Consider the following 25,254-nt stretch of genomic DNA (forward strand, 5'->3'; position numbering starts at 1 on the left):
GGCATGGTGGAAGAAGGCATGAGCCACATTCCCTTCCAGAGAGGGGAGTGGTCAGACACAGCTCGCTGGCATTTAAAGCTACAGACACAGAAACAGCCTGTTCTGAGCAGGGCTGAAATAGAGGGATTTGTAGGCGTGATGAAATCCAGGATCAGAGTGGATTTTGAACAAGAAACTTCAGACATCTTTTGGGGAGCTCTGAGACTTATTTAAACATGTTGAAAACAAGTATAATATGTGACCTTTAAGTTACCTTGTAGAATGAAAACAAAGTGGATAAACAAGGCTAATTATTCCTATCCTGTTGAAGTCTTTCTCTGTTTTCTGTCTTTGATTGCTCTTTTTTCTTTTGCCCAACAACATCATCATTATGGGAAGTTCACAAGCTCTTCTACCTCTTCCCCTTTCTGTCTCCCTTCTTCTCTCCATAATAAAACAGATTAGTGACGGCTTTTATAACCTTAAACACAGCAAGACTTAAACCTGTCTCCTGTGACGAGATTACCCCCCTCGTTTCTCTCCCCTCATCCCCTCTCCTGAGTGGATGTGATTGGTCAGCATGTGAGACAGACGCTAACCAGAGGGACAGGTGTCTGCTGGGCGGAGAGACAAACTCACACATTCTCTCTCTCTTTTTAATCTGTTCTTACAGGGAAGTGGGGGTGATCGGTCGGGGTCATCACGTTATTGTGGCTCACGGTCGGGCAGCCCTTCACCTCCTGCTGATTGTTTAGAACAATTTTTAGGCTCTTAAAAGGATTGTCCCGTGTGATTAGTGTATTGAAGAGCTCAGCGTGTGCGTGTGCGTGTGCGTGTGCGTGTGCGTGTGCGTGTGCGTGTGCGTGTGCGTGTGTGTGTGTGTGTGTGTGTGTGTGTGTGTGTGTGTGTGTGTGTGTGTGTGTGTGTGTCTGTGTGTGTGTGTGTGTGTGAGTTTTTTCTTCTTGCGAATGTAGTCCTCAAATCTGTCTTCAATGTGTGTTAGGTTTATTTCAAAGTTGAACTTGATAAGATAAATAGAAATAAATATAGGACTGATAAATATGAATTTTTTCTTCTCAAACAAGATCGTTTCAACTATTGGAATTGGAAAAAAAAAATACTTTATCTATAAATCACCAGCGTCACCAGCTTCTGAGCCCTTTCTACTAGCTGCTGAAGCTGAGCATGTGCAGGGCTGCCTCTGCATGAGCAATGCAGACACAAAGCAAAATTCACTTTTATTATATTTCTGGAAAATGAACTTTTAAAGGTCAGCCAGTTGTTGCTTTAAATTTGAACTTTTAGACCATAAAAATACAAAGAACTTCTCTACAAACTCAGTACATTGACTAGACGGGTTTAGAAGGGATATATACTTTACCTCAGAGGATGAGAGGTAAAACAGTTCTTTCAATTTGAAATGAAGAGAGAGAGATTTCGCCTGTATTTAGAAATGAATGGCATCAAATCATCTGCTGCCGTTTGTTCTAAAATAAAGATTGGTATTCAGTGGAAACTGTTTAAAGTGAATGAATGAATGAATATTTTGTAATTTGGCCATTCATTAAAAATCAAGGAGAGTCAAACACATTTGTGTAAATAGTCCACTTACAGATACAGAAAAAAACACTTTCCATGTTTACACCGGTCCGTTTCATACGATCAAATCAAATCGATCAGTGACCATAAAAGGAATAGGCTGAGGCTGAAGCCCAATAATTATTTCTGCCGATCCCATACAATCCTTAATTTCACCCAGAACTTCAGCAATACAACAAAAAGCTTTAGACAGTATAATAGTTGGTCAAATTCTTTTGAACAATTAGCCTTTATAGTTGTGAAGTTTTCTGCTTCTATTATTTCCTATATTTCATTAAATAACACCACAATAATGCCATAATGAAGCTCTACTGTTACATCACCTTAGTGTATTTACTCTTGACTGACAACAATGTCACATTACCCTCACATCTATTTTGGCATACATGACAACATATGATAGAACAAAGTACAGTAATCATTTTTATTTCACTTCTTTGTAATCTGTCTGGTTAAAGCTGGATACCTCGAAGTTTGGGATGCATTCACACATTGCACCCCAAGCATGTGAAAAACCAATATATCAGTTTCAGTATTGTTTAAGGAAAAAAAGACAGAGCTTTCTGTTTCCAGCTTCTTACTTCTTATGTACCTTTCGGCACGCTCCGAAAGGTAAAATGAAATATTTTCTATGACAGTGATAATACTATTTTGGCGTTGAGAACAAAACAATAGATTTGACCCAACATTGTTCCTTGGGGAAAAAAATAAAAATGTTCATGTGACATTTTACCGACTAAGCAGCTAATGTTTGTTCATATCAGCTTGAGAAATGTCTGTTTTGTAAGAAAATCCTCTACTGTAACAGTTCATGTTTGTCAGTATCTTCACACTCTTTGTGTCTCTCTGCAGCGGTCGTCTGTTGGTCGGGACCTTCGTCGCTCTCTTCTTCAACCTGCTGACTCTGCTGTCTGTCAGGAACAAACCCTTTGCTTACGTCTCTGAAGGTACAGCCACCCGTTTCTTCTCCTTCTCCTCTCCCAGTGTTATATAGAGGGAGGCTGGATTTATGGTAGTTGTTTTAGTTTCTTTTGGGTTTTCTCCTCTGGTCGGTTGTGGTTTGGTAATCCTTTCTGTCACTGGGGAGCTCGGACAATTTGGCTTTTGTTATATTTTTCAGGGATTACTGAAGTCAAATGAAATGCTTGATCACTGTTTAGTCTTTACATAAACCACAATAAGCAGCAGGGGGATCAGAGGTTAGTCCCTTCTTCTGTAACTGCAGAAATCAGTAGGTTGTAAAACCAAACACAGTTTGATCTTTAAATATGAAGAATTAAGTGTTTGAGATTATTTTCAACAGATTAGTTTTGGGTGTTGAAGAAAAGAGGAGGAAGAAAAGAGGAGGAGGAGTGGCCTGAGTGAACATTTGTCCCCACATCTGAAATTCATTTAAAGAAATGAGTCATATGACAACACATCCATGCCACTAAGACTTCTTAGATTTACTTCTGTGTCAGGGATGACACTAATGATTCAATGCATAATCCATTCAAAAATGAACTGCTCACAGTTTTTGATTCATAGTTCCTCCTACAAAAGGTTTAACAAGTTTGCAAAACATGGTCATCACAGTTTCCCAGAGCTAAACAGAATGACTCAATGGATGTCCAAAACTTCATACAGCAAAAGAACAAAATCATTTGTATTTCTAAAAAACAGAACATAATGATCTCACTTTCCAAAGTTGTCTCCAGTCCTCACACACACATTTACACAAAAGAAGCACTAAAACTAATATACATATTGTATTTAAGGCCGCATGAACACATCAACATGCAGTGGCCACACACACACACACACACACACACACACACACACACACACACACACACACACACACACACACACACACACACACACACACACACACACACACACACACACACACACACACACACACAAACATGCATAGTTGCAGACAGGGAGGCCATGCCTGGCCAATGTCGACCCCAGGACATTTCAACCTGACATAACCTGACATTTTAACCATTTTAGTCTGAGACCCTGTCTACTGCCAAAACAGACAGACCGTTATACACACGTATATAAACATGCATAAAGAAAGGTGCACAGGTTGACCAGCTACTGACTGGAATTGGAAGATTTCCAGCCTGTACAGTGATTGGCAGGTCCGCTCAAATTAACACACAGGAGCCATCCGTGTTTCAAGTGTTTTGTGCCATTCACACAGAAATGACACCACTAACGGGACAGCCACACAAACGCAAGCTCACGTGTCGGCAGTGTGGACGTGAGGTGCCCATCAGGTGAGGTGAAGAAGCTGGTGGATAAATAAAGACCGACTCCTGGCACTCACTCCACTTGTATGAAAGTGAGAATTCCTTCACCAGTTTACTTGAGAACTTGAAAACCCAGTTTAAGAAATTGCAATAGGTACATCTGTAATACAAACACGCATTAAGTCTACAGCCTCAGTCAAATGTATTTATTTATTTACTGACAGAAGCTATGACTGTACGCACAGAAGATGTAGGAAGATGCAGATGAACATCAATTCACAAACTTAAATACAATAGAGGAACTCCTCTGTTTGCTTCTCTCCTCTGCTCCTCTCCCTTCACCACCACCCCTTTGCTTTTATTTTCTCATCCTTCCCTCTCCTCCTTTAAACCTCTCCTCTCCTCTCCTCCTTTAAACCTCTCCTCTCCTCTCCTCTCTCTGAGTCACTATCAGTATGAGCAGTCTGTACTGATGAATGAGGTCAGTGTGTGTCTGTGTCGGTGTGTGCATGTTTGTGTGTGCGTGTGTGTGTTTGTGTTTGTGTGTGTCAGCTGTCTGCTGTTGTGTTCGGAACAGTCTCAACATCACTTAACATCTGACATTTTGGAATGGGAGGGGGATGAAACTACACACACAAACACACAGAGGCACTTTACTTTGCCAAAACACACAATATATCTCACTCGTTACACACAGACACACGCACGTATGCACACACACACACACACGCACATATGCACATACACACACAGACTCTGACAGAGCAAGACTAAAAGTGCATTACGCAACTGTGTTCCAGACAGTGGTAATGTACTGTGCCAGAGGGCCAGGCGGGCTCAGAGACATGCATACACACACACAGACATACACACACACGCACACATACACGCACACACACACACACACACACACACACAGACATACGCACACACATACACACACACAGACATACACACACACACACACACACACACACACATTCTCAGAAACATTGTACCCTCTCCCTGTACACACAGATCATAAATAAGTCACTCTATTAAAATGTTTGTTTATACTGACTCACCTCCAAACAAAACAAACAAACCCCCCACCCCAACCTTACCCAGACACATAGAAACACACACACCGACACACACAAACATATACACACTCTCAGGTCTGAGCAGGATGGAATATGAAGGGCCTTTGACCCGATGCTGAGCCTTCAGGCCTCACAGTGTCGTCAAACATTAAAGGTTAGACAGCATGTTAGAGAAAGAGAAGTGGGTGATCCCATTCCCCCCCTCCCCCCACACCCATCAAGTATTTTTATCCCAAATCAGGGTTTGAGAGGATGACTGCTCTCTGCTAGTCTCTGTTTAAACAGTTTAATGCTGCAGAGTGAGTGAAACAGTTTGATGTTAAACTGCAGGCATGCACATGACGCTTAAATCCACAGGACAGAGCTGAGGGAGTCAGCTGTGAAATAAAACATCTGTGTGTCTCAATGTTTCATGGAGCTGTGAACAAGAACGATGTTTTTGTTCTGCTCTGTTCCTCAGCTCATGTCAGACTACAGAGTACTTGTACCCCAGAGAGGTTTGTTTCTTTTAACATAGCATGTAGGCCAATAAAAAAGTGATTGTCCACATGAACAGAAATATCAGTTTTAGTCTTCAGTATAAAATGTAATCTGAAACAGAGTTGGAGCAACTAGGTAATTTAAAGTGATCGTAAGAAAATGAATCAAACAGGATATGAAAATGCCAAAGCTTTTCCAACTTAAAACTCCTAAGTATTATGTTTTATTTTGCGTCTTTAGCCGTTTTCACATATGCACTAAAAACGCCACAGTGGTAGACTGTCCCTGTCTCCTGAGGTGAGACGTAATGTAAAAAAAAAAAAAAACGGTGCGGAATAGCAACAGACTTGGCTATACGATGCTATAATGAGAATATTTGCCTTTATATCAATGCTTCGTGTAGTTCAAATAGGGAAGAACAAAATACTGACACACAGAAACCGTAATGCAGCCATTTAATTATGTTTAACTAAGTTTCTAAAGTTGTCATGTCAAACTGAAGTGCAAAGATCAGTAGAAAAGAAGGGAGGTGACTTGGGGTCCTTTCTACTGGTGAGTCACTGAATTTAGGCGGCAGCCTAAAGCAGAGTTCATGCTTCGTTGTAAGGACACAAATGTGTAAACCACGTCAGTTTGGATATGGCAAATTCAGAATGACAGAAAGAGTCTGTGACGTGTGAATAAAAGATACATGACCAAATAAATATATAAAGGTAAACGTAAAGTGAGTGAAGACATTCACTGCTTTTTAAAGCACCAAACCCAAACACCTTCGTTTATGTAAAATTCAGAAAATCTAATAACTAGAACCAGGACAATATCTAAACATAGATAATATATGTTAAGGGTTATAAGGACTTGAATTTTTGTTTTGCTTAAAGGTTTCTGTTCTTCATTCCTCTACATTGTTACTTTTTTTACATTAAAGGCATCCCTCTCTCTCTCTCTCTCTCTCTCTCTCCAGCGGCCAGCAGCAGTTGGCTTCAGGAACATGTGGCAGATCTAAGTCGAAGGTAAGAAACGTCGGAATCACTTTTTTATTTGCTCATCTCTTCCTCTGATATCACCCCTCTCTGTTTTTGTGTGTTTTTTAGTCCTTCTCTCTCTCTCTCTCTCGCTCTCTCACTCTCAGTCTCATTTTCTGTTCTTTATCAGCAGTTTTCTTTCTCGGGTAGGAACAGGACAGATCTTCTTACACTGACTCAACACACACACTCTCACACACAGACACACACGATGGAAAAGTGCTCATTCCTGTGTGTGTCACTACCTACAGTGTGAATCTGTGTCCAGGTGTATGTCTGTGTGTGTGTGTGTGTGTGTATAAACAGGCACAGAAGGCCTTCCTGTGTGGTCAAAGGTTACTGTCAGTCAATGTGGTGGACATGATGTCATAGAGTCAGGGGGCCAGTGGGACGGGGTCCTTAGTTCTCCTGCAGGCAAAAAGATGAGCTCATTGATTCATCCATCCGTCCGTTCTTTATCCATACTGCTTATCCTGCTCAGGGTCGCAGGGCGCTGGAGCCCAGCTGTCATTGGGTGAGAAGCAGGTACAGTCAATCACAGGGCTGACATACAAAGACCAAACAAACAGTTACACTCACATCCACACCTATGGACAATCTAGAACCACCAATTAACCTAATGAGCAGGTCTTTGGACTATGGTAGGAGGTCAGAATACATGAAAACCCCACAGAAAGATTCAAACCAGTTATTGTTATTTTCTTGGCTTTTTGTTAAATCCAAAAATTAGTTGATTAGTCCACCGTATTAGTTCATTATTTGAGCTTTTCCTTCACTTTTAAAATTACAGTTTACAATTGAACAATAGGTGTTTCCACGACTAAGGTTAGTCGAATGTGATCTGATCTAATCAGATTCTCACTGTAGTCGACTGATCGTTGAATGTATATATCTATTTTATTTTGCGCTCATTAATACATATTCTCATTTGCAACATAAGAGAATAAAATGTTTTTCTATGATAGACTCATTAAGTCTGCAGTATTATGGTGACTTTATAACGATGTTACACATGCCCATTTATAACACAGAAGGGTTGAAGTAAAAATGGTACTAGAGTATTAAGGTACTTGACTTTTATTTATTTATCTATCTATATTGCACACAGACAAACAACTAGATGATTAAACAACAAAAACTGAAATGAGATGATCCTTGTTTCATAATCAGTGTTCAACTGTAAGTATAAATGAGGCTCTTTCGAACGAATGATTGACAATTTGGGCTGACCCCTAAGCAGCCAGGATTATTTTATGTGACAGTTATATTTGATTAGCTTAACTGAATTGATCAAATTCAACAAATAAGCACCTTTCTTGTATCACATTTTGTTGAGTTTTGTTCTGTGCCCTCATTTTCTCCCACTGTCTTGTCTTCTCTGTGTTTGCTCCCTTGCAAATTTGAGACTCTGATGCTTTGCTGTATGCAGGGATCTAAAACTCTGACCATTGACTCTTTCTGGAAACCTGATATTTGTGGTTGACAGCAAGGTGACACTTTGCACTAGAGTTGAATAACGCTGAAATTCTGCAAAATTGTTCCCTACAGAACTGCAATGTTCACTGGAGTAGTATTCTATACCAGTCAGGGAAAACATAACAGAGACTGGTTTTCAACTTTCACACAATTTCACAGTTTCAAACAGTTTGCTAGACGTGTTAAAACTTGGAAAATAAATTGTTAAAAGTGTAAAGATGTTAAAGCTCAGACAATGCGTCAGCAGGGATGATAAAAAAAAGTATATAATTCTTATCATGAAGCATTTTTCCTTTTTTTACAACCTGCTCTGATTAACCAGACACAGAAATTCTGACTTTCCTGACCTGACATGTTAAAATCTCTTGATCAGCGACGATGTTGTGAAAGAGGGCAAAGGAGGAGAACGAAAGTCTGACGTGTTCAGGGTCTCTGTAGGTGTCCTGAGGGCAGAATTACTGTTCTTCCGCTGTGACACATCGGATAAAAGACAAATTAATACGACACAAGTTCTTTTTTTTTTTTGCCAATGTCCCAAGTCTGTCGTTCATTTTGTGTGTGTCTGTGTGTGTGGGGTTGGGGGTGAGGGGGTATGCAGTCTAGTAGACAAAACTCTGTGTTCTGTACTATTTATAACTCAAGAAAGTCTTCTCCACACAATAATACCACTACACCAAAAGGTAATACAAGGCATATCACCTAAAACTTTCTACTAGACCTCAGTTAGTGTTGGAATAGTTTGTTTATTTATATGGTGCATATGTGTGCATGGGTGTACACAGCTCTACCTCTACCTTTACATGTATGTTATTGCAGAGGTTTTCTTTTCTTTTCTTTTTTTTTTGTTTCTTCAGATTTTTTCTGATTGTGTAATATTGGCTGGTTGGTGGGTGGCTAGACTTGGGGGAGCATTCAGTGTGAGTGTGTGAGTGAGTGAGTGAGTGAGTGAGTGAGTGAGTGAGTGAGTGAGTGAGTGAGTGAGTGAGTGAGTGAGTGAGTGAGTGAGTGAGTGAGTGAGTGAGTGAGTGAGTGAGTGAGTGTGTGTGTGTGTGTGTGTGTGTGTGTGTGTGTGTGTGTGTGTGTGTGTGTGTGTGTGTGTGTGTGTGTGTGTGTGTGTGTGTGTGTGTGTGTGTGTGTGTGTGTGTGTGTGTGTGTGTGTGTGTGTGTGTGTGTGTGTGTGTGTGTGTGTGTGTGTGTGTGTGTGTGTGTGTGTGTGTGTGTGTGTGTGTGTGTGTGTGTGTGTGTGTGTGTGTGTGTGTGTGTGTGTGTTTTGGTATTATGTTTTAGATTTACCTTTCATTTTGATTTTGTATTACTGATGATTATATTTGTGATTTGTAAGGACCCCTTCGAAAATGAGATGATGGATCTCAAGGGGCTATCCTAATAAATTACAAATGTATTCTTTCTAGACTTACATGTCTAAAAAATCCTATTTTCCATTCCAAGTAATTCTAATCCTTAGATCTGTTTTCTTTGGTTCCCAATTCTGTATTTGTCCCTCAACAACAACTAAATCTACAGACATTAGGATTATAGTATCTTACCTCAGGGAGCTGATACGAGAACGCAGCAGGATATCATCAGGAGAATTCACCTCGAGCGAGTGAGAGGGAGTGGTGACGTTTATTCCCTGCGATCAGTGCACAATTATAGACTGTATGCACGCGGCCGCTCTGATCTCTGTGCACTATTTGAAACATCTGCACTTTGTTTTCTGTTGTCTTTTGTTGACATTGTGATTCCATCAAACTACCCATAGCATTGATAAAAGCAAATACTCTCATTATAGCTTGTTATAGCGGACTCCGTTTCTTTAACTGCCACTTTCGCTTAAGTCTTTTTACGTCATGTCTTGCCTCAGGAGACCTTGCTCCCTCCTCCCATTGGACGGGGATAGTCCCCCACTGTGAGGTGTGTATGTGAACAGGCAGGTCAGGAGGTTTTCAGGAGCAGTCCTCCTGAAAGTTATCTTGAAATTTTCAGGAGTTCACATGGAGACTGAGCAGAGCAGAGCAGACTGACGCTGAGTGTCAACCGTTGTGATTAATATTACATCCAATAGTGGGTTCCCACATCTTTTTTGAAAAGAATACATGCACACACACACACACACACACACACACACACTCACATCAGCAGTGCAGGTTTCTCGGGCCGACAGCCTGGAGAATTCTGCAGCCGAACTGAGCCGTGATTGGATAAGAAGGCAGAACAGAACAGGACGTCCCAGACTAGTTTCGTGCGTGCGTGCTTGCGAGCGTGCTTGCGAGCGTGCATGTGTTTGTAGAAGCCTGTATGTGCGTGTGTGTGTGTGTTTGCTTGTAATGTGTCTCTGTTTGTGTGCGTCTCTGTGGTTTCTGAGAATGTGTGTGTGTGTGTGTGTGTGTGTGTGTATATGTGTGCGTGTGTGTCTGTGTGGTAATAGCGTGTCCCTATTTAACCCCAGCAGGGTCTGAGGGCCAACTGGGTTATGTAAATCCTGCTGCTCTGTCGGCCACACCAACCAACGGCCCGAAACCTGTGTGTGTTAGTGTGTCTTTGAAAGTAAGCAATGTCAAGAAAGGAAGGGCAAATATGTTGTGTATGATGGACAAGAAGTTTGGCTCATGAAGAATTTCATCAAATGCAAATTCTGCTTATGTCACATTAGTTTAATCTAAAAGAATCATGTCATTTTTATGTAAGTGAAGTTCATTTAAGTTCACATTTGTATTGTATTTATCATCAGGTAATGACCTCAATCGTAATTTTAAGAAAACAGCAATGAATTTCACTTCGCAATTATTGACCAAGGCCAACTGCTTATTTGCATCTAATCACAAGATTTGTAATTGAGATTATGAAAATACCACAGACCAAATATAGGAAGTTGAAATGTCAAGCATGACCTCACCCATAGGTCTGTGGGCTAAAGTTTTGAAGCTTGGCATGTTAGCCATCGCCAACCCTTTTCTTTAGTAGCCTGAAGTGATCATGTTTTGACAACAGGTTAGCTGTGTTTGCTATTCATCTGTCTGGATTGATATGTCACTGTGGTATATTTGTCAGTCACAGATAGCCAAGCCTCAACACATACCCTGCTTTAATATCTACACCAAATGGGACCATATTTTACAAAATGAACATCATAATACCGTCTCAGTGACACCCATTGGTTTCTAAAGAGGAGTTTTGAAGCTCAGCGATGGCGATAACCACCTGATTTTCAATAAGCCTCTAAAGAGGCAAAGAGATGGAGATAAGGTGGGCTTTTAGCCTCCTGGCACATGGCTACAACGCACCCACCTGTCAGTCGTACACACCCAACTCTATGCAGATTTCTGCATATCTCAAAGACTTTATGAAATCAAAACAGATGAGTTAAACCACCCCCCTCTTGCAGTTTTTCCACGAATAATGACATGACATATAGACATTAAAACTGTTTTAAACCAAACTGTAACAATGTTAATGTCTGCTGTAAGAAGTGGACATTTTAATGTTGAATCTAAACAGAATGCCTCTGCTTTTACAGCCAACCTCAAGTAGACCATCAAGGAACTGCAGTTTGTGCACTTCTATGTTGGCTTCATTTTTCAATACCTGAGATTGCCACTTGGTCCAAACCCGACTATGAGCACACCGTTGGCATTTTCATAATAACAACACGGCATTAACATCCTTTCATTATAGAAATGTTCCATCCTCTTCTTCATCTTGAACAGATGGAAATCACTATATAGCTCACTATCCGTATAATCAATTGTATAACTCCTCTCACCTCCTAGATGTGTCTTTTAAATGTTATGTGACCAACTTTCTTACATATTCCCCCATCCTATCACATGGGCTTGGTTATGTAAACGTACCGTTTTTGTATTTGCGTCAATGAAGGGATGTCCTGAATGGTTAATCAGGTGTGTCCCACTGAGCTCTGATAAACTCCCTCATGGTGCAGTCTTTAGGGGCATGAGGGCGGACTGTGGAGGTAAACAGAAACAAAGTGTGATGCAGAACTTATCACCAAAGCAAAATGTGTCATTTAAAGTTTAAACGGCAATATTATCAACAAACCTTTTTTCTAAATCAAATACTCTTAAGGGCAAGGTTCAAATATGGCAAAAAAAAAAAAGCATATCATTTTGTGGATATTTTCTCGTAACCGTTTTGTTGTCCTTAGTCCAGTTTGGAGACCCAAGTATATCCAGTGTTGTCTGTCGCTGGGCTTTAATCCGTCGTTCTCTGTCTGCAACATGTTTGGATTAACACACACAAACACAGATGAGGTCACATGTCAAATTATATCAATGCATCAAGAGGGATTATGGGATCACTGGGATTGTCAATCTCATCCCCAACTCTCCCCTTTTCTTTTCCCTTTTCCTCTCTCTCTATATTCCTTGCCCTCCGTCTTTTTTGTCTTTCAGTTGTCTTTACTTTTCTTGCCTGTTACACACATTAAGCTTCTGCACAGTCAAAGCTGGCAGTTCATTCCCATTGTTGTGTGTTAATAATGAAATGGGTTCACAACGGGTTCACTGGGTTCAGTAAAATGCTTTGGCTACAGGAACTGACCCAAAAATAATCTGTCATTTTCAAGGTGTGTTTTTTAATTGCAGTTAAAATGGCTTTATGTAATCTTCTTTCTTTCAACGCTTTATTAAATAGCACTGGGATTTTAGATAAATAAAATCAAAGTCACATGCTTATAAACTTTGTACATAAAGCACCATTAATACATGAAGAGTGGCCCAAAGTGCTTTACAATAAGGACACTATGAGATTTCCTTAAATATGACCTGCTGTGTTTTCACATCAGCTTCACTGACTTCATGATGTTGCTGTTTGTGTTCAGATGTGCTTGTGCAAGTGTAAAAGCACTATCTGACTCTGACTTGAGAATCCTCAGATTTCAGATTTTGTGGTTAAAACTGAGCTGAACGATAATGTAAAATGAGCTTATGTGAAAAGTTTAAGTTGTCTTGTAGAGTAAAATGTAGTTAAAATCAATCTTCATCTGGTCGCCCTCCTTCTTTTTTTCTCCCCTCTTGCTTACTTTTTTTTTTACATTAATAACATGTTGACAATCATGTCACTGTTTTGTGATTTCACTTTTATCCGATGACAGACACCTTGCGTCACTCTGCCTCTTCTCTCCTCCTCATGTTTGTGACTGTGTTTGATGCTATAGGCGATAGCAGCCACAGAGCGCCGGCCTTTGACGTATTGGAAATTCAATCTGACACACAGCCCAGGAACCATCCGCCTGGGTGTGCATTCATTGACCTATTAATCTGTTTCGGGAAGGCCGGGCCGGATGTTTACAGAGAGAGTGATTGGAATTGGATGATGCCGTGTTTTTAGGAATCACCTGAATGTTTTGGGAGGGAACTAGACCAGCAGGCAGCTACACTTAGCCTCTGAGTGCTAAGTCATGTTAGCTGTGTAATTTATTTATGCAGGAAGGGAAATTCAAAATATCACATTTTGAGTGACTTTAATTGGCTTTAAAGTGTTAACAACAGGCTTTCCAAGCCGAAGAAAACGGGGGATGAAGGAGGTGTGTCTGAAGAGATCGTTTAATAAGGTCTGAAAATCTCCTCTGGTCAAATAGTAAACCTTTCAAAGCTTTTCAAGAACTACAGAACCTTTAATTGACTGATGAATTCATTAATATTGTATCAACTCATTCCTTCTTAGCCCATTGGCTTCCCCTCATGCCTGGTTTATTTAAATTATGAAGAGATTTTTTTAAACCTTCTGTTGAAGAGGATTCTTAATCAACAGATCAGTGAGCTGGATTTTGCTTCAGCTTAGTGATATTTTACCAATTTTAAAAAACAAATCATTTAACAGCCTTCATTCCTTCCAAGTAAATGGAAGAGGAGTTATTGATAGGTGTCCTCATTGACCTTGTTTAATTAATCTAACAGCATTATTCCAGACAATTAAATCTGCTCCTCAGACATTCAGATAACACAGCTGTTGTTTAAACCTCCAACGTCACATGGTTCTCTCTCATGTGTCACATCATTCTGCATCATGTCCAGCTGTCAGACCACATTAAACCTTTTCATATACATCACTCCCTGCTGTAGTGCCTTTGAGCAACACTTTGTAGACCACCCCGACCTTTGTTGACGAGTTGAAGTGCGCAGAGATGTCCTGATAGATAAAAATGCTTGAGAAAGGAAATCAAAGCCAAAATGTAGTTTGGGTTTATGCTGAGCAGGGAAGTTGGGAATTGTTTTTGCTAAGTTCAAAACGTGGAATTTACATTTGTGAAAATTGGAGCTCAGATTGGAGCCTGGCTTAGTTCAATTGAACCATTTGAAAAAAATAAGGATTAGTCTACACGTGTTTCCAATATTGATTGATGGATCGAGGTTGTCATACAAATGTAAAAAACTAATAGACTTACAAAATTCCTTTCTTTGTTGCTTGTTCTTTGTTTTTTTACACATGAACCAAAAAAGAATTCTGATGAATATCATAAAGGACAAATATTAAACAATATTTACAACAGAAAATGTTAATGTTCAAATCTTTCACGATGATTTCCCCCAAAATGTATCAACTTATCATTGCAGCTCTTTGTTTGTTGATCACTTATTAAAAAAAGCGAAGAAACTTGCAGTTTAACATTTACAGTGCAGTGAATGTAAGTTATCTGTTGATCATTTATCAGAGTCTCAGAACTGTACTATGAACCTCAGTGTTACAGCAAAAACAAAGTGCTAAGCCTCAGCGAAGAATCATATTGATTCTGTTGGAAACATTCATGAAATAGTTTTCTGGTCCATCTAGACAAAATGAATGGCATTTTCTTTTATCATTTAACAACACGGGGTTGCACAGTTAAATGTAGTAAAATGCAGCTTAGGCTGCTGCCAAAGACCAACATAACATGAAACAAAACAAGAATGATCCAATCAACTCGGGTTCAAGTCCACTAAAGTCAATTAAGGCGGTGTGATCGGGTTAAAGGCCTAATCCCAAAGACAAACATAAACACAGAGAAGCTATAGCCTACTACAGAGAGGATGAGGAAAAAGACTCAGACCTCCAGAGACCACAGGGAACAGATGGAGAGCTGGTTCAGTCAGTAAAATATGAGTCAACCTCTATTATTATTTTTTGTTATTTAGTTTCTGGGGTCAATTGACTTATGTATGCTTGGATAGAACTGTTGTCCAAAAGTCTATTAATGGATTTACTGTTGCTAAATGATTCTAAAATATATATATATAATCGTGATAAACAAACTTGATCCACAAGACAAATGTATAAACATCACAGATCCTCAAAAGCGTTTGAACTCAAATCTATTAAAACCATAACATTATATGTTGGGGAGCACTTACAGATCAACTTAGTTGCTACTTCGCATATATTAATTTAGCAGAAATCATTTGAGCTAGTTGTACCCAAGTACTGACAAACATATGTTTTTATTTTAAGATGTAAAAAGGGTCGTCATGTCACACATACTGATACAATTAAGTCCATGAAACTTAGTTCTGTTAGATTGTTTAAATGTAAAGAGTTTATTTCTTCACTGTTACAGGCTAACATTAATCCCTTTTCACAGTGTGTACAGTGTGCTGTTTTGTCTAATGTTACTCTGACTTTGATGAACACTAACACAGATTACACTGTTAGATCACATTTTTCAAGTCCATGTTTAAATAAATCTTTTAGTCCACCTAACTGTCCAACACCAAAACACTTTTTATTAGCTAGTATAATAACACGAAAGCATTAGACAATTATTTTCTTTTGATCAATTAAGCCACTAATCTTTGATGATAATCAATGTCTAATGTTTTGTTAACTGTAAAGGTAATATATTATCCTAATTTTCAACCAGTCTAAATAAGTGTCAGAGCTCCCCAAACCATGTCTCTGAAGTTTCTGGCTCAACATCCACTCTGATTCTGTATTTTAAAATGCCTATAAACCTCTATTTTAGCGTTGCTCAGAACAGGCTGTTTCTATGTCTGTAGCTTTAAATGCAAATGAGCTGTGATTGACCACGCCCCTCTGGAAGAGCTTTGGTGGCTTGGGATTTCTTGCATCATACCCAATTGTTTACGGTGAGAAGGCAGACTCAGAGGGAAGAACAAACACCTAGCTGTGGGACTGTCACCCACCTGGGGGAGGGGTTACTGCCCTTTGTGATGTCATGAAGGGAAAATCTCCAAACGGCCTGTTTGAGCACACATTTTCTAAAAAGTGGAGCAGGTAAAAGACAGAGAGGATGGACTCATAATTGGGGGGTTTGTAGACAAGTCAGGTGCACACACATAGAAAACCATGGTTAAGTGTATTTTTCATGATGTGACCTTTAACTACTGTTGTGTTTGGGTTGAGAATGTGAGTAAAAATGAAAAAAATAAATCTCAGTTTTTCTGATTTAGTCTTTATTGAAAATATTTGGAGTTGATCATGTTCACTAATCTGGTTTTGCTTTGTTTGGTGTGTGTTTGTGCAGTTTGTGTGGCATCATTCCAGGTCTGAGCAGTGTGCTGCTGCCTCGTATGAATCCGTTCGTCCTGATCAATATGGCAGGAGCTCTTTCCCTCTGCATCACCTACATGCTGATAGAAATCAAGTAAGTATATATCTCCCAATGAAAACAGCTGGAAAAACCCTCCAAATCACCAGCGCCCAAAACTGTTCATAATTACTATGAAACCAGGTCGTCTTGCTCTAGTTTGTTGTTTCAGTGTTTCCTGTCGCTGCTTTAAACTGTCCTAAATGTTTATTCTCACTGAGCTTAAAATGTATCCACATGCTCGACGTCCCAGTGGGAAAAAGAACATGCAGAGATGGGATAGAAAATGAGACTTTTTAATTGGTGGCAAAAGTGTAGTGAGTTGTTCCTTGAAATATTTAGAGTGATGGTGATAAAAATATAAAAGAAAGAGGAGGGGGAGAGGGTCACCAAGGGTTCATTTTGTGCAACATTTACATGTTTTAGCTAGCTCAGGTTATGGAAAACACCAAATATCTCAGCATACCTTTACAACAAAATTCAACATCAAACTCTATCCTCTTTCAGAAGAGCTCATAAATGGAGCTTGTGGTTCAAACGTTTCCCCAAAGATATAATGAAACAGTGGCATTCTATATTTTTATTACCTGGAACGCCCTCTTGGATTTGTGCCTCCGAAAGTCATAAGAACCCCACTAACCCCGACCTCAAAATGAAGCAATATATTGCCTATGAAGACTTTTGTCTTATTGGTGTCTCTTTGAATCAGGCTTACATATGGCTGCATATAGGAAAACAAATGTTTGAATCACTTGATCTAAAGATTTAATAACCTTGTTAAATGTTTCATGTCTGATTGAGCCAATTGCAAACAAAGCAGGCAATATGAGATCTTACAGTGTTCCTTCAATATTCATGTTTCTTTAATTTCTTGAATGTTGTTCATATTTAGAAGTTCCTCATGTCCTTTGCTCTGTGTGTTTTCTCAGTAACTATAATGCAGTGGACACAGCGTCTGCAGTCGCCATCGCTCTGATGACCTTCGGCACCATGTATCCCATGAGCGTCTACAGCGGCAAAGTGCTGTTGCAGGTACGACCATCACGTCTTTATTCATAGACCAACACTGACATATTCAATGTAGGGTCATTTTAATAACTGCCTCACGTCTCATTCACAGACGACGCCGTCGCACATCATTGGCCAGCTGGACAAACTGCTCAGAGAGGTGAGGCTCAGTGATATTCAGCTGAACTGTATTTCTGAATGTGTTCCTCCTCAGGTATTTATCATTATTATCGCTGTCTGTTAGACAAATAGCCTCTCTGAGACATTAAATATGTGTTGATTTATCGCTGTAAAGACAATAAAAGTCATTCTGTTCTTAAAAAACGATTTTAAGGATATCATTTAAAAAATCCCCAAAAGTTAAGACTTAAAAATGACCGTTGGTTGATTGTTACATTTTCAGCCTTTCCGCTTCACACTAAAAAATCTGTATCTTAAAGTCAGGAAGAAATACAGAGAATATATTTCTCATGACATATTTTAAACGTGTAGGAAAACAAACCAGGTATTAATGTCTGTATAAACAACCAGTATGTGAAGTTACAGTAATAACATGGTCATTGGTTGATTGTTCCTCTTTGTGACCAATCAGGTGTCAACGCTGGAAGGAGTCCTTGAGGTTCGCAACGAGCACTTCTGGACTGTTGGCTTTGGATCTCTGGTATGTTTCTCCACCAAGGATCCAAAGATGCAGAGCAGTAGTTGAAATGAAGCGTCTTTTTCAGCTTGTATTTCTGACATTGTAAAACCAGATTCAGTCAAACAGTGAACTGTAAAAATTAAGGTTAAAACAGGAGTTTCTTGTCTTCTAGCTCTTATTGTGATTAAGCATGCACTCTGTTAACCCAACACATCACTTCAAATATAAACTATAAGGCTAATAGAACTGTCATGAAGTGCAGCTGAGGCGTCCCAATCTAACAAGATTTAGGGTCGTGGCCTCGGTCCGGTCTGACTCCTTTTTCCAAACTTCTTTTTCATCCTTTGCTCTTTTATTATCCTCTCTATCTCTCATTCCTCCTGCCCCCCCTGTTTGTTTGTTTTGTTTGTCTGTGTTTGTATCTCGATCCCCCCTCCGTCTCGTTGATCCTTCTCTGTCATTCGTCAGTTCTGAGTGATGATCAGCAGTGGATTTGTTCACTCAGACAGAAAGAAGGAACAAGTCATTCATGCGGAGATGTCCTCGCTGTCTCTCTCCTCCCCCTCTTTCTCCAGATATTGGAGGGAACACTGGTGATATCTGTGTTATGTTGTCATTATGTATGTTTTATTTTGTAGTAGCTGCGATTAACAAGCCCAGCTGGCGGTCTTGGGGAAAAAAAACACACAGACATGCAAAGCATCTACAAACAGCATGCACACACACTGGTATCTGAATACCTTTTTGCAAATACACAATCAGCAAGACAAATGATAATTCAGAGCTTAACTGCTCTTTACCCTAAAGTTTAATGGGGTTCTTACTCCATCAATTTTCTTCAGCTAATGCAAGGTAGGGTCACGGTGGCAGCAGGAGAAGTACGTCTACCCAGGCTAACCTCTCCCCAGCAATGTTTTCCAGCTCCTCCTCTGGGACTTTGAGGCATTCCCAGGCCAGACAGTACATACAATTCTTCCACCAAACTCTGGGTCTACCCTGGGGTCTCCTCCCATTTGATCATACCTGGAAAACCTCCAGAGACAGGGAACCAGGAGGCGCCCGTATCAGATGCCTTACCCACCTCAACTGGCTTCTTGTGATGCAGAGAAGTAGTGGCTCTACTCGGATTTCCCGGCCGAATGTCTGAGCTCCTCACCTTAACTCTAAGGCTGAGCCCACACACCCTTTGGAGGAAACTCATGCTCGTATCCCCAAACTGCAAACCCTCCTCCCCCCAGCTGTGCCTTGAGATCCTGTCCATGTAAATCACAAACAGAATCTGTGACATGGGCCAACCCTGCATGATGAACGTGTCTGACTTTGTGCAGAGACACAACTCCACTTTGGTCAAATAGAGATCTGATGACTCTGAAAAATGGCCCCATGACCCCATATTCCCGCAATACCCCCATCATGACCCCCCCCCCGTCCCTCACTCTTCCATGCTATGCCTGTGTTTTTGTGTGTTTGTGTGTATGTAGCAGTTATACCACATGCTGCCTGCAGGAGGAGCAGCGTCCTCTATTTACCTCCTCCTTGACGTTTATCGTTGTTTTTATGTCTGTCAGCGATGCTGCTGCTCCTGTTGTTGTTTCCTATGATGTTCCTGCAGTTACACAACTGTTGGTTGTTGGCCCACTGCTAACAGAGCAGCTGTCCAAACTGATTTGACCCCCTGACTGCACTTCTGCCCCACGGGGGGACTCAGTGTGTGTGTGTGTGTGTGTCTGTGTGTGTGTGTCTGTGTGTGTCTGTGTGTGTGTGTGTGTGTGTGTGTGTGTGTGTGTGTGTGTTCTCTGTCCTTTTAAGGTCTGAATGTTCCCGAGGATGGGGAAATTAGCAAACACTGACAAAATGTAGAGCTCAGTTTAGCGTTTTAAGGTCAGATTTCAGAGTCAGAGGCTGATTGTTGAGATGAGATGTGCTGAGATGAAGGTCATCCAGTCTTCAAGACGTTTATTTAACCAGCTGTGTTAGAAGTTTCTGTTTCATAGAGACTGCTGAGGAAATCAGCATCATTACAGAACAGTCTGAGGTGATTCAAAATCAGACATTATAATTATTACCATCTGTTTAGCCCAATCACAAGTGATACCCAGCCCTAGTAACAGTAATTATCAGTGATTGATTCATATAATTATTGTTGGTTAAGGTTTATTATTTAGCTAAGTATGCCTTTATTCAGGACAGTAGAGGTAGAGTCAGAAACAAGGTTTAATAATAGAAAAATATCAGATGACAAAAACACCAAATGTTTCTTCTTAACACTTCTGTTATGTTTTCAAACGATGTTGTAGTAATTGTTTTAATGTCCACTTATATTTCAGTTCTTGCACTTTTGCCCTTCATCCCTGATCTTTTCACTCTCTGCCCCTCCTCATACTCTCGTCTTTCTGTTTCTTACCTTGCCTCTCTTCCCGTCTGATTGTTTCAGGCTGGCTCCGCTCACGTCCGTATTCGCCGGGATGCCAACGAGCAGCTAGTTCTAGCTCACGTCACCAACCGATTGCTGCCGCTCGTCTCCACATTGACCGTCCAGATATTTAAGGATGACTGGACCAGACCGCTCCTCACAGGGGCCCTCTCATCCTCCACCTCTGTGCCCCCCCTGGGTGCTGCTGAAGGCTACACCTCTGTCTCTTCCTCCTCTATGCCTCCTCTGTTGTACTCCTCCGCTGGGGAGCTGGACCCGCTGACCTCGACGCCCTCCAAACCCAGCAGCCCTCCTCCAGAGTTCGCCTTCGACACACCTGGGAGGAACATGCAGCCGATGGTTCTCCCCACGCCAGGGCAGCACACCCACAGGCCATATGGAGGCCTGGGACTCGCCTATGGAGCGTACCCCTATGCAGGGATGCCGAGTCAGGGCATTGCTCGGCCTGGAGGTGGACTTGGACTTGGTGTGCAGGGCTTAGGGGCGGGGTATGGACTGGGTGTGGGTGGGAGCGGCGTGCCTTCCTCTCAAAGCTACAGAACTGCCTATGGAGGGTCGACAGCGCCACTCAGGTTTGGAACCAGCAACCCTCTGGCTTCACAGTCACAGTACAGACAGAACAGACCCTGATTGTGCTGAGCTAGAACTTTGCCTCTGTACCTCCCAAATACTTTTTTTCATGATGGAGGTCAAGGTCTCTAAAACTGATGGGATTTGTTTCTTTGGCAGACAGGTCAGTCAACGCTACAACCTTTGGTTCCCAATGCAACAACAGGACGGTAACTTTAGAGAATCTGAGTTTGGTGTAAAATCTTGTAGTGTGGATCTCCCCTGAATGTTCAGGAGTGATGGTGGGTGTGGTGGGGTATTTATTTTACTGAAACGGGGACCACAGTGCCAGTAAAACTCAAATCTAACAAGTGTATTTGTCTCATTTCTAGTCCAAAATATCTCAGTACACTTACACACTACACTGCAAATGCAGCAAGCAAATTGTACATGTTCAGTGTTTTAAAATGAGATGTGCCAAATAATTTAGAGTGCATCTCATTTTATGACCCAAGTAAAATCTGCTTTCAACATTAAAAATACTGAAAAGCAACGCATTCCTTATATTTTGCTTTTTATGTCTTGAAATATGACTTAGCAGGTGAAAATAGATTATAATAAGTGTAATAAGATTTTTATTTTTTTACTAGAATAAGACAAAAGCACTTCCTAAGATTTGAGTTTTTGTAGTGTAAGAGAATGACTTCTGGTTGGATATGCTTTTTGGTTTTTTATTAGGAACTTGCAAAACCACCTCATTGTGGGACAAACAATGTGTCCATACTAATTGTAACTTTTGTATGAAGAAACACTGGGGGGAAAGTTGTTTGAGACAGCGTTAAACATTCCTTGTGAGCGAAAAGAGAAATCTTCAATTAGAATTTTAAAAAAAGATTCGGCTTCAGACATTTCACAGAGACTTAAACTCAAACAGTTTGACAGTTAACATGAGGGAAGTCCTCGATCACAATAACAAGAAAACTCATATTGAAGAGGAAAGGGGTTTCAATACTCAAAACAGCGTACTGGACCAAATGGAGTGAGAAGATTGACGGTTAGAAACTGATTATGATTTGGAAAAAAAAAAACAGTTAAATGTTCTGTTGTCACTTGAAAAGCATTGATTCATCTGCTTCAAAGTGTTGCCTTAAAGTGTCCTGAGTGTTTTTACAGTCACCTGTCCTGGATTCATACAAAATGTATTGTTACATACAAAAACTTGTGACTGTTTATATGTGTAAGTAAAGGCTGAGATCTCTCCTGCCCTCTGTTCTGATAACATTTATCCCGTTTTTTTTTTTCAGATTCAAATTTGTTTTTGGAATAAAATAATTGCTCTTTAATTGGCACAGTTATTTAGTCTGCAGAACTACTACCGCTGCTAGATTAAAACTGTGAAACGTCAAATCAATATTTTTTGCAGAATCCTTAATTTCTCATGTATTGTTTGACTAATAACACAATCACAAGGATTGTTCTGAAATCTTCACTTTAAACAAATATGAACAAGGCAGCACACTGACTGCATCATCAGCTCTTCAGATGACATAATGTTCTCATCTACAGTGTATGTGTAACTCCTTCATACGTGTTCAGCAAAAACACTTGATCTTCTCCAGTCGCATTTCAAAGGCTTTTGAAGAAAGGTTGATGGCAGTTATTTTTACTTTTTATTTCCATATGAACTATTGAGCCTGTGGTTAAGAATATGGGATACCTTTCAGAGTGTATTGTTTGTCTAAGATGTTCATGAGTGAGGGGAAGTTTCGATCTGGATTCGGGCTGAGTGTCATAAAACAGTGATTTCCCTGTGGAGTTGAGAAATGAAATATATGCAGTTTGGACGTAACAGTAAAACACAGTGCTAATCCAAGTCAGAGAAATGCTGTTTCCAGAGGACACACTTTGAGTTACACTGAGTGCTGAAGACATATACACTATGGTATGCTTATTAAAAAAAGAATGATGTAAAAAGAAAAAAATGTTGTGAAAATTGCTATCCAGCTTTTTTCTTATATTTTCTCTTCTGATGCATCACAGCTGTCACCTGGCTATGAAAGGACAGACATTGTTCAGTCTGTACCATGAACTGAAGTGAGCAAAGAAAATATTATTGTTTTGTTCTGTGACGCTTTATATGGTTTATTTGTCGTTGAATTTGTGAGCTACTATATACATTTTTGCATTCATTCAGGAATCGTTCCATATATTCTGTTTGACTTTTGTTAAGTGACAAAAACACACCAAGTGTCACTGAGTCCTGTGCATATACATCACTTAAAACAGGTGATTCAGTAAAAGTACACAACGTCCGCAGAAAAAACATTTTCTGATTAGACCACTTAAAAAATGAAAGATTAAAAGTAATTTGAAAACAAGACAATTCATCAGCAAGATCAATTCCGTGAATCTGGGTAAATAAGTTTTAGTTTTTGCAATGTTGGTTAATTAGCTATTCATGTTTGCGAGCAAGCTAATTTAGGCTAACAACACACAATAAGATACTGTAGCTGCACTATTCAAATGTACGACGGAGGATTAGGGCCATGTTAAAAAAATTTTTTTTTTTAATTTCGAGATTAAAGTCCTAAATTTACGAGATTAAACTCTTAAATTTATGAGAATAAAGTCCTACATTTATGAGATTAAAGTTGTAAATTTACGAGAATAAAGTTGTAAATTTACAAGATTAAACTCGTAAATTTACGAGAATAATCTCGTAAATTAACGAGTTTGAGACCAGCCTGCGCAAAATGATGAAAGTAGAACTCTTTAAAGTATTTTCCTCTGCAGACAACTTCCTCCAAGTCAGTGTGGTTCTTTCTTCGGAAAAGCCACAGTTTCTTGCAGTATCTTTTCAGGGTGCTGATATTTTATGACAATGTGAAGATGATGATGTGCCAAAAGCATGTGTAGTTTCATATCTGCATAAGTAAAGCCCCAACACAACTATTTGTGTCTGTTATCGGTCTGCCTTGTTAAAGTGTCTCGTGCAGAACCAGTTTGTGTCCTGTTCATCATTTTACAGATAAACAAGGTCTTACAAGTTGAAGTGAAAACTTCTCTTGAACTAACTGTTTACCGACTACACAAGGAAGTAGCCTCTTTCCTTATTAGTGAAACCTTTAGGACAAGATGCTCCATGTTTGTCATTTGAGAACAGGATGCTGCTGCTCTTCTGATATAGACTAAAATAACCACTTTATTCTTTTATTCTTTAAAGACTTTAAGAGTTCTACTTTCATCATTTTCACGCAGGCTGGTCTCGAACTCATTAATTTACAAGATTAAACTCGTAAATCTAAGACTTTATTCTCGTAAATTTACGACTTTAATCTCGAAATTTAATAAAATTATATTTTTTTAACATGGCCCTCATCCTCCGTCGTACAAATGCCCTGACACTCTCCTGACAATGAGGACCTTCTGTGTTTTCTGTAGACGTTAGTTTTGTCGCTAGATTATTTGTTTTAACTTTATGTTGGGCTCTTTGTTGTGGTTTGCTAAATTTGTTTATTGATGTTAGCATATTCCATTTCTAAGCTAACATTAAGATTAGCAACGTAAGCTGGGAGATGAATGAGTCGAAACATTCAGATGGGGCATATAAACTCGTTTTCTTTGCATTTTTTCGACAAAGCATAAAGGGAACCTTCATTTAATCCACCTGCTGTTAACAAAAACTTAGACTGAATTTTTACTTTTACTGAAAATGGTATCACACATTGTAAATACACAGAGATACATGTCAATGGTTTATTAAGGTTTACATTTTAAGGGACTGAACTGGTGGCTATTAAGTTAAAATGACAGAGGTGTTCTCATTTAACATGCTCCCATCATTCTGTACATATGGCCATTTAAAAGAAATCAGAAGAAAACATCCAGATGCCCTTCATTCGTCCATCTACTTCTGCAGGCGTCACAGATCTGCATCAGTGTGAGATGAGTCTGTTTGCTCCCTCAAGGCTCAATGTGAAACCTCTCCTCTTCATCAGATCCTGACATGAACTGATGACCTCACAGCATCTGTTGTAAAGGCGATATCTCTTCTCCTGTTACAGAGCTGATAAGCAAGTAAGTAGATCAACTTCAGATAAACTGTATGAAAGAGTTGAGATCCTCGTTTTGCAACGGTATTTTCACAATTCCGAGCATTTCCTGCGAAAAAATGTCCTGATATGTGACGTGAATGCAAGT

At 39.9% G+C, this 25,254-nt stretch overlaps 1 protein-coding gene across 1 annotated transcript in view; it reads left to right on the top strand.

The window, feature by feature from the left end:
- The window catches only part of slc30a6 (solute carrier family 30 member 6), a 57,809-nt gene extending 34,619 nt beyond the window's left edge, over positions 1 to 23,190 (top strand). Inside the window, exons 9-15 of the mRNA XM_061040408.1 lie at positions 2,431 to 2,525; positions 6,348 to 6,396; positions 16,361 to 16,480; positions 17,353 to 17,455; positions 17,544 to 17,591; positions 18,024 to 18,092; positions 20,506 to 23,190. Of these exons, the coding sequence (XP_060896391.1) occupies positions 2,431 to 2,525; positions 6,348 to 6,396; positions 16,361 to 16,480; positions 17,353 to 17,455; positions 17,544 to 17,591; positions 18,024 to 18,092; positions 20,506 to 21,135 (1,114 nt within the window). The 3' untranslated portion in view covers positions 21,136 to 23,190. The remainder of the gene's footprint in view (positions 1 to 2,430; positions 2,526 to 6,347; positions 6,397 to 16,360; positions 16,481 to 17,352; positions 17,456 to 17,543; positions 17,592 to 18,023; positions 18,093 to 20,505) is intronic.
- The last annotated feature ends 2,064 nt before the right edge of the window (positions 23,191 to 25,254 follow it).

Source organism: Labrus mixtus, chromosome 6 (assembly GCF_963584025.1).
Source record: "Labrus mixtus chromosome 6, fLabMix1.1, whole genome shotgun sequence".
Classification (NCBI taxonomy): domain Eukaryota; kingdom Metazoa; phylum Chordata; class Actinopteri; order Labriformes; family Labridae; genus Labrus; species Labrus mixtus.